The sequence below is a fragment of the Oncorhynchus mykiss genome, chromosome 13, assembly GCF_013265735.2.
Source record: "Oncorhynchus mykiss isolate Arlee chromosome 13, USDA_OmykA_1.1, whole genome shotgun sequence".
Taxonomy (NCBI): Eukaryota; Metazoa; Chordata; class Actinopteri; order Salmoniformes; family Salmonidae; genus Oncorhynchus; species Oncorhynchus mykiss.
In genome coordinates this window covers 25,309,551-25,320,274 of record NC_048577.1, presented here as the reverse complement: position 1 = coordinate 25,320,274, position 10,724 = coordinate 25,309,551, and the positions used below count along the sequence as shown (strand labels likewise).

The following is a 10,724-nucleotide window of genomic DNA, read 5'->3' as shown; positions in this document are numbered from 1 at the left end:
ACGCCAATGCCATCCAGCAATATGAAAGAGACATTATTTTATAAGGATTTTTCCTGATACATTTTTTGGGGGAAGCCTGGCTTCCCTTGGCATCCATGAATGCACGCCACTGTCTGCCAAGTTATCTGATGGGAACAGCTAACATATTGCGCTTGATCGTGTGCAACTACTTTAAACATTTTAATTGGCAGATGCACATTTTGAGACAGAGGTCCAGGTTAAAGTACAGTGCATTCTGAAAATATTCAGATCCCTTGACGTTTTCCACATTTTCTTACGTTAACATCCCTTTTCTCAAATCTATTAAATAAAGTTTTTCCCTCAATCAATCTACACACAATAAAAAAGACAAAGCAAAAACAAGGTTTTTGCAAATGTATATATTTTTTAAATAGATACCTTATTGGCATACGTATTCAGACCCTTTGCTATGAGACTGGAACCTTATATAGTCAGGTGTGTGCCGTTCCAAATCATGTCCAATCAATCGAATTTACCACAGGTGGACTCCACTCAAGTTGTAGAAACATCTCAAGGATGGTAAATGGAAACAGGATGCCCTTGAGGGCATGACCTTAAAATGACCTTTAAAGGTGTCTACAAAGTGTGATCGGATTGTAAATTAGTGCCAGAGTCTGGTGTAGCGGTACCGCTCCTGACCAAACAAACGTCTCGGCCACTTTCCCTTAGGTGCCCTTCCATCTCTCTCACGCTCTCCCCTACTGTTCTATCACAAAAAACAAAAACATATGTAAGGGGTTTGGAAAACCAAATCTCCTACAAAACCACTGTAACTGGAATAGCATTATGTCAAACGAGATGAAATCTCTGCTTACCACAGGGATCGCTCCTCAACGTGAGGGATGAATGACGATGTTATTGCTCGAGGAACAGATAATAATGACAAATGCCTCACCACACAGACCTTTGGACAAAAGTCTAAATAAATAGTACACACAACCTGGCAAATCTACCGCATCAAATTAAATGAGTTGTCTTAGTGAAGGGAACCAGCATGAATGTTTGCAGAGACTGAAAAACAAACAAACGTGTGACCATTCGCTGTATTTACGTAGCCCTACCCATATTCATGCTTTATTAGAAACTGTAGATGTACTTTATAACACTACCATAACTTAATAGTGAATTTTGATGGCTATTTACAAAAATATATATATTGAAATCTAAACAAACTTTTAGCAAACCATTCCCAATCCTTCTGAGCATTTGACACGTTTATTTTTTAGATCACATTCTTCTTTTCACAACTTAAATCCTAAGCAACAAATATAAAATTAAATAAAAACTCAGATCATGATAAATAAAAAAATTACCAATAAATGTAACTGCATTGTCACAGCTATCAATATAATACATACATCGGTATCACATCTGGAATAGGCTGTGTCACTGAACACAGTTCCTTTTGCGATTTACCTGAATCCCAAAGCCTTTTTTGTCACCATAGAATAGTGTTGCTGTAAAATAACTTCATTTCCATTGAGAAATAGACTGTCTATTAGCAAGCAAGTCTCTTAAAATATGTCTTATTGTGTCAGGAAAATGTACTTTCACTGGATAGTGTTAGTGCACACTCACTTAAAGGGAAACAGAAGTTACAGACCAGGGTAGACACAGAAAAGCGACAATATATCCAGCATGGAGCAATGGTTTTCAAACAGGTGACAAACCACCATACAATGGTCATTTCAGTGTGTCTACAGAGGAACATGTGCTGCTAATAACAAGACAACCATGGTACATGTTTTCATTTTTCCTCTGATGGAATGTTACCAATAGCCATAGCTTTCATAGATTAGCTTCGTCAACAGATCGAAACGCTCAAAGTTGAAAACAACTAATACAATGTAAAAAAACAAACAGATGTAAACATAAAAAAAAACAAGTACACCTGAGACTGCTCTAGTTCTATTTCTTTGCTGATTGTCGCACTTGTATGTTCCTGATGCAAATTGGTAAAACATCCTTTTTTTCGTTACAAATCATTTTGCACAGAGATGAAATACAAAAACGAATGACTAATTATAGTAATACAAAAACACAGCTATACAGTGACCTCTAGCAGACCTTCACGATCACTGCACCTCATCGGTTGGACTAGTCAGTGCAGCCACACTTGGTCAATTTTTGGTCCGTAGTCTCTTCCATTTGGCCCTATCCCTATGGTGTTCGCATATCTGAAAGGACTGGCTAGGTTTATAAAGCAATACTTTGAATGCTCCACTTAACAGTATTAGGGAGCTACTAGGGCGAATGAGCCATCACTACTGTATATTGATTATACTTACCCAGTGATTTATTACTCTTGGAAAGTGACATTTATTTCCGCTTTTGTTCTGTTATACACTTTTTTCTGTTTTGGATTATATAAATCAAATTCATGAAATTGTGGTAATTTAAGACATATGAAATTATATACATAGTTGTGCATTAATTTATTTCTACCTAATGCCTTTTATGGAAGTATTTGATTGTATCTTCATGTGTTTTGCGCTTGATGTTCATTTAGAAAAGAAAGTGCACACTGGCTTTGAAATGTCATCACAATTTCCCAGAGTATAACTGAACACCAAATGGGGTAGTTGCTATGCAGGCTGAGAAAAGAGGCTGAGGGCCAAAATAGACTCTGGCCTTAATACCACAGTTCTGTTCCAGAAAGTGCAAAACAAAGATGGCCGACATCTAAGCCAAAAGGGCCAGCCCATGATGCCATGTTGTTCTCAACCGGGCATCTGACTGATTGCACTTCAATCAGAGACAACTTCATGATACTTTGCATCTAAGTGCATGAAAACACACTGCACCCAAACTGATGTGACAAAAATAAATGGAAGCATCGCTATTCATTGGTGCTGTATATCTGAAAAATGATCTTACATAAGTATGACTCCTGAGGAGCAAAATACTTTACTAAGGCTACATTTTGTTCATCTACACTTCATTACTATTGCCTCTGAGAGGAAGCATAGAAAAACAGCTAATTCATTGGGACTTGGCTCCTCCAGAGATGCATTAGCTCACCTCAGCGTACTTCTGATTGTAAGATTTTAAGGGTAGAGTGTACAACTTGAGGCAAGACCAGTTTCTTCATGTCTCCCAGTGCCCCCCCCCCCCCCCCCCCCCCCCAGATCTAGTTTATCTTTGAACACTTCTTGACTCAAAAGAACAGGCACCAGTAGATGACCATAGTCAACAAACACTAAGTGGGTACTCACAATTTAAACCTTGTTTTTTGTTCCCTGTGGGACGAAAGACAAGGCTTGACTACAAAAAATAAACAAACACAATGCTCACGCGCATGAAAGTCATTGTAAAACAATTGTTTTCCTACTTATAGATTAAAATCTGTAGTTGACCCCTCTCCAAATTTCAACTGTAAGTAAATATAAACATTGCAAGAATCAGGAATAATAAAGAATATGGGGGGGGGGGTCTGTTAATGTTTAAATCCTTAGCAACTTTGTTTGGCGTTCTCATGTTTTGATCTACTGTTAGTGCACACTTAAACACAGACAGGACCCATATACCTTCTCACAGGCCTGCTGAAAACTCCAGGCTTAAAAGGTAGATCATCAAGTGCAAAAGCACTGCTTTTCCATGGATCTACAACTCAAGCTAAACTTTTGAAAGATTGTGCAAATGTTCAAGATCAAGGTGAACAGAACTCACAGTAGAAGTTGACAACTGAACTATGCGCTGACAAGAACATTTGCTTCCTATTTCAGGTGTAGATGTCCATATGTTTAAGGTAGTAGAGGTAAAATAAAAAACAAAAAGAAAACATTTTAAAAAACTGTACAATATCAGTGGCTGCAAGAGTCCCCAAGCTATCCATGACTGACCCTTTGGAAACTGAGAAGGACAGGATGGAGGGGAGCAGAGAGACTGACAAGTCATCACTGTAGACAAATGTCATGACAACAAATCACACCAGAAATACCACAATCCAACTGAGCGGAGACTGGCAGGTTGGCTGTTTGGCATGCCATGCTCAAAGCCGTCTTTGGAATGTCTTATGACACGATAGAGGGCCGATGTCATGGCCCTGATATCCTCCAACACTGCCCATTCAGTGACGTGAGACACATGAAGTAAACACTTAAAAAAAAAAAAGAACTTGAGCGACTGCATCATCTTTTTATACGTCATGTTAAAGATGGTGTCTCCAACCACTGACTAGGATTTTCAGTGGCAGAGTGAATATCTTATGACAAACAGAAGACATCAATGAAAAAAGGGACAAGCAAGTCATTTTGTTCATAAACTAATGAGAAAGAAGACCTAATGCAGGGTGCTTTGCACGTTGACAAGAATGAACCAAGTTTAGTTTGGGTGTGAGTCTGTAGACCCATAAAAGTTAAATGGGCCCTGTGCTTGGAGCAAGACTTCATTGGAGACCTTGTAGCCTAACTTTCCTGACCTCTCCACCAGTCCTGAGCCACCCTGATGGGGATTTAGTAGTTAGACACACAAGTAAGGAAACGTGGATGAAAAGAAACTCAAACCAGGCACAATTTTTACCCCCCCTCTTCCCAATAAGAGAGACAAAAATGGGTTGGTATATTTTGGGATATGTACAAAGTCTAGGCTATTGTATGTTTTTTTCTTCCTGGGACTACATCTTTTTGGGTTTGATGAAAACCAGTGTTGGACTTGTGCTCCATAGTAGCTCCATAAAAGTGTAGGACTCCAGTAGATAAATAAATAAAACAAGGGGCGTCAACACCCAGATTCATATCGCGCAGATAGGTGTTCAAAATACACTGAGAGGGGACTTTGAAGAATCCGTACAGACAAGCTCCAAATTAGACAATTACACCGTGTGTGTGTGTGTGGCATTTTCCGGTAATGCCAATGTGCAGAGGCACAACCAAAAAAAAAAAAAAGTGACAGAGTGGGTGAGCATAGGGGAGGAATGACTGCAGATTGTTTTAGAATACAAAGTGAAGTTGGTGGTTTGTTTGTGTCTGGCATTCATCCTCTCCAAAATCCCTCTCTCACCATCTTTCTCTCTTTCTCCCTTCTCAGCTGGTAGTGTTACTGGTGGACCTCGTTGGCTATGAGGCTGTCTTCACCAGACTGGAAATCGGCTTCATTGAGACTATTCCCAGTGTTGATCATCTCCTCATCCTGTGAGGACCCCCGATCTTCCTCCCCACTACCTGTGCAAGCGTCCTCCGTGATTGGGTCCCGTAAGACCTGGGCAATGTACGTTGGTTGCTAAGGAGAAAACAAACATTCAATGTTATGCAGGATCCTGCACCTCACCATTCATATGCTTATAAATGGCATCTTGAGAAGTTAAAGGTGTTTGACATGTTACTTAGCTTTGTATTGCGTCATACTTCATCATAACCCAAACACACAATGGTTGAGTTGCTGCCCGACTACATTGCAGACCAAAGCCAGCTCTTACAAAGCCCTGGATAGGTATTTCATATATCAGTTAACCGCATCATATGATATAGCAAAATGATGCCTGACTGCACAGTCGGCGCAACCATTGATTGATGGAATACAACGCCTGGGCATTTAGTCGGGCAGGAACTCACCCATTCTATGCGATAAAATAAAATATATTTTTCACATGTTCAAATACCAAAAATGTGAACCGATCGTAAGTCAGCAAGACACTGCTGTTTGTTTACATTGAAGATGATCAGAATGGCCAGTGAACAAGCAACTTATGTTTTATTTTTCTCTTAAGGAATTGAATTCCTTTACTATAACAGATATTATAATTGACATTAAGCCCTATTTAAAAGTGCTGCTGACTCCAAACAACCACTGGGACAGGGAATACCCAGGGAGCAAATTATCTAAAGTTTATAATAATGGATTGGATTTGTATAGCGCCTTTCAAACAACTTTGGTACTCACAGCGCTATACATAATAAAGGGGGAAACTCACCTCATCCACTAGCAATGTGTGGCACTCGCCTGGGTAATGTATTTCGTGCCAGAACGCTCACCACACATCAGCTAGCATGGCGGAGAGGTGAGGAATGATATATGCCAATTAGGGGATGATTAGGTGGCCATGATGGAAATAGGGCCAGGTTGGGAATTTAGCCATGACACCCCTACTCTTGTGATAAGTGCCATGGGATTTTTAAACACAGATTTAGGACACCCATTTAATGTCACATCTGGAATATGTGAGCCTAAGCAGGGCAATGTCCCCTTCACTGCCCTGGGGTACTGACATTCAATCTTAAGACCAGAGGTGAAGAGTGTCCCATACTGGCTCTCCAACACCTCTTCCAGCAGCATCTGGTCTCCCATCCAGGGACTGACCAGGGCCGACCCTGCTTAGCTTCAGAAGCAAGACGGCAGTGGAATGCTGCTGGTGAAAAGTTGACAGGGAGATGGTACATAGTTGCATTGACGGGGAGACAAACATTTATATACAGCCAAGTCGGGCATCAGAACCCGAGTCGTCAGAATTTCCACTATAACACTAGCAATTTAGCGCTTGGAGGTAGAGCTGGAAATATAACTAAATTCAACAATTTTTATATCATTTAAAATTAAATGAACATTTCATATTCATCATCTTGAGCACCACCCCAACATCAGCATATATAATAATTAAGCAATAAGGCCTGAGAAGGAGTGGTCAATACGGGCTGTTCTTATGTACAACACAACGCGGAGTGCCTGGACACAGCCCTTAGCCGTGGTATATTGGCCATATACCACAAACCCCCGGGGTGCCTTACTGCTATTATTAACTGGTTACAAACGTAATTAGAGCAGTAAAGATAAATGTTTTGTCATGCATGTTTTGTGGTATACGGTCTAATACACCACGGCGGTCAGCCAATCAGCATTCAGGGCTCGATCCACACAGTATATAATATATAAATATATTCCATTTAGCAGACGCTATTATCCAAAGCGACTTAGTCATTTGTGCATACATTTTACGTATGGGTGCTCTTGGGAAACAAACCCATTGTCCTGGCGTTGCAAACACCATGCTTTACCAACTGAGCCACAGAGAACCACATGAAAATGGTGCGCTTCTATGTTTTGTACTCAAAAAGAAAAAGTATTTCCGATGACATGATCCGAAAACACTTGACATTGGCAGTGTTCGGGAGCATCAAAACCCATGATGCATCATGGGTAATTAATCATTGTGTGACTGATCTACAAATAATATTGAGTAGTTATTTATGACGCAAGGTGGATTTGTAGATCAGTCATTCTCGACTTGCTTTCAAAGTTGGGCTGCAATGTCGAAGTACTGTATAGCTTAAAAAAATATTAAAGCTATCATTTTGATCTCACAGTCCTTGCACCGATAGGTCGGTCTATGAATTTGAGAGTGGTTACATTTCTCCAGCCTCATCTTTTTTCATTTTCCAAAATGGCGGGGTGACCGCTTTGTTGTTTTTTTGAATCACAGATTTGGGCCAAAGTCAGTTTGTTTGTCAAGGGATCAAGCAAACACTTATTGTCGGAACACTGGACAATATTACGCATATTGTGCATTGCGATAACGTTGGGACAATCTCAGTGTGCTATCTGGGGCAGCAGGTTACTGGGCCAGTAACCGAAAGGTTTCTGGATCTAATCCCCGAGCTGACAAGGCAAAAATCTGTCGTTCTGCTATTCTCTGGTAGGCCGTACTTGTAAATAATAACTAGTTCTTAACTGACTTGCCTAGTTAAATAAAGGTTAAATAGATATATATGTTTAATCTGGACAGTTCCATTCTAGTCCCCCACAATTCAACAGCTTGGAATACTCCAAAACCAAAAGGAATTGGCTTCTCTGCTTACCTGAGACTTAGTAGAAGGAGCGGAGAAGGTGCGGAGTGGTGGGCGGCCATTTTCAACCACGTCAACATCTGTTTCCTTGGTGTCAATCTGTTTGAGACCAGAGGGGGGTAGAAAGGGTGGAAAGAAGGGGAAAAGAGCTGTCAGAGATTATCCTCTATGGGACTACTTGGCCTAAGTCTGCTAGCTGAATTTAAGGACTGGACACTTGGCATGTTGGTGAGCCGTGCCTTGAGCACAGTGACCCGTACCTTGTAGTTGTGAGCGCTGAGGTACTTGAAGTGGCCGAAGCAGACGTGCGACAGGCATACCACAATGGTGATGATTAGGACCACCAAAGTGAACATGGACGTGGGGGTCACAAAGCCTGGGTTACAACAGTGCAAAGAGACAGTAAGTTACAATGTTTGACTTCAGGGCTCACCCTCCGAATAAGGTGGTGAGTGTTAGGCACCAACACATCTTAACAATCCAATTTACCACTTTGTTTCTGGGAAGAAAAAGATCCCCCAGTGCCTTACCTGTGCGCATGGTGGAAAAGAATAGCAGCCAAAAGAGACAGAGGATGGGAGCTGCCACCACCTGATTGACAGCCCCGGAGTGGATTTTCTTGTCCAGTTTCGAGGGAAGGTAAGCGTAATACATGTTGTATCTATCCACCAGGTGCTTCAGCAGCATGTACATCAGACCTGGAAAGAGGGAGAACATGTTTTGTTTGAGAACGGTTGTTTAACCGATATAACTACTGAACATACACCTCCCATGACCTGCTCCCACCCGTTTTAAATCTTTGCTGGAGAAAACTGACATTCTGATAATAGTCTGTGCTTAATCTTTGGGGGATTACACCTGGGTTGCTACAGTTGAAATTCCTGAGTTGGGGGGTTACAAGAATTTATTAAATTAACAAATGTGTGCTCACTTCTGCCCAAAAGATAAATGTTCCCATCCTTACTAAAGTAGACAAGAGTAAATTACCCATACCAAAAACACATGTATTATAAAATACAGTACGTACATATGTGGGGGAATTCATCTAATATTTATATACACACAGTACCAGGCAAAAGTTACAGAGTGAAGGAAAAGCAGCCAACAACTTCTCAGCATATGTGGGAACTCCTTCAAGACTGTTGGAAAAACATTCCAGGTGAGAGAATACCAAGAGTGTGCAAAGGTGTCTTCAAAGTAGGGTGGCTACTTTGAAGAATTTCAAATATAAAATATGTACTATTTCATATTTTTGAAGTCTCCACTATTATTCTACAATGTAGAAAATAATAAAAAATAAAGAAAAACCCTTGAATGAGTAGGTGTCTGTATGTCCAGAAAATATTTCTGAAACATAACACATCATAGAATATGTATGTAAATATATTTTATAACATTTCTTGGTGCCACCAAAAGTATGTGGAGAGCTGATCATCAAACATCTCATTCAGAAATCACGGGCATTAATATGGCTGCTTTGCTACCAAAGCAGCCTCCACTCTTCTGGGAAGGCTTTCCAATAGATGTTGGAACATTGCTGTAGGGACTTGCTTCCATTCACCCACAAGATCATTTGTGAGGTTGGGCACTGATGTTGGGCGATTAGACCTGGCTCGCAGTCAGTGTTCCAATTCATCCCAAAGGTGTTCGATGGGGTTGAGGTCATGGTTCTGTGCAGGCCAGTCAAGTTCTTCCAAACCGATCTCGACAAACCCTTTTTGTATGGACCTCGCTTTGTGCACAGGGCATTGTCATGTTGAAACAGGAAAGGGCCTTCCCCAATCTGTTGCCAAAGTTGGAAGCACAGAATCGTCTAGAATGTCATTGTAGGCTGTAGTGTTAAAATTTCCCTTCACTGGCATTAACCAGTTAGAGCTCTAGGGGCGCTATTTCATTTTTGGATAAAAAACGTTCCCGTTTTAAGCGCGATATTTTGTCACGAAAAGATGCTCGACTATGCATATTCTTGACAGTTTTGGAAAGAAAACACTCTGAAGTTTCAGAATCTGCAAAGATTTTGTCTGTAAGTGCCCCAGAACTCATTCTACAGGCGAAACCAAGATGATGCATCACCCAGGAATTAGCAGAATTTCTGAAGCTCTGTTTTCCATTCTCTCCTTATATGGCTGTGATTGCGCAACGAATGAGCCTACACTTTCTGTCGTTCGCCCAAGGTCTTAGCAGCATTGTGACGTATTTGTAGGCATATCATTGGAAGATTGGCCATAAGAGACTACATTTTCCAGAGGTCCGCCCGGTGTCCTTTGTCTAAATTTGTGCGTAATCTTCAGGTGCGGGCATTTTCTCCTGGGATTCAGGAGAGAAAGCACACTTCCACGAACGATATATCATCGAAGAGATATGTGAAAAACACCTTGAGGATTGATTCTAAACAACGTTTGCCATGTTTTCAGTCGATATTATGGAGTTAATTTGGAAAAAAGTTTGCGTTTTGAGGACTGAATTTATGGATTTTTTTTGGTAGCCAAATGTGATGTATAAAACGGAGCTATTTCTAATACACAAGGAATCTTTTTGGAAAAACTGAGCATCTGCTATCTAACTGAGAGTATCCTCATTGAAAACATCAGAAGTTCTTCAAAGGTAAATGATTTTATTTGAAGGCTTTTATGTTTTTGTTAATGTTGCGTGCTGGATGCTAACGCTAATGCTAACGCTAAATGTTAACGCGAAATGCTAACTCTAGCTAGCTACTTTTACACAAATTATTGTTTTCCTATGGTTGAGAAGCATATTTTGAAAATCTGAGATGACAGTGTTGTTTACAAAAGGCTAAGCTTGAGAGATGGCATATTTATTTCATTTCATTTGCGATTTTCATAAATAGTTAACGTTGTGTTATGCTAATGAGCTTGCTGATAGATTTACACAATCCTGGATACAGGGGTTTTTTCATAGCTAAAC

At 40.5% G+C, this 10,724-nt stretch overlaps 1 protein-coding gene across 5 annotated transcripts in view; it reads right to left on the bottom strand.

The window, feature by feature from the left end:
* Positions 1–1,063: 1,063 nt before the first annotated feature.
* The window catches only part of LOC110486047 (CSC1-like protein 2), a 98,676-nt gene continuing 89,015 nt past the window's right edge, over positions 1,064–10,724 (bottom strand). For 4 of the 5 annotated variants that reach the window (XM_036940690.1, XM_021557361.2, XM_036940691.1 and 1 more), the window contains 4 exons: positions 8,330–8,497; positions 8,039–8,175; positions 7,812–7,898; positions 1,064–5,241 (listed from right to left, as the gene is read on the bottom strand). In XM_036940690.1, the coding sequence (XP_036796585.1) occupies positions 5,059–5,241; positions 7,812–7,898; positions 8,039–8,175; positions 8,330–8,497 (575 nt within the window). In that variant the 3' untranslated portion in view covers positions 1,064–5,058. The remainder of the gene's footprint in view (positions 5,242–7,811; positions 7,899–8,038; positions 8,176–8,329; positions 8,498–10,724) is intronic. The other variant, XM_021557362.2, reaches the window with a different exon arrangement.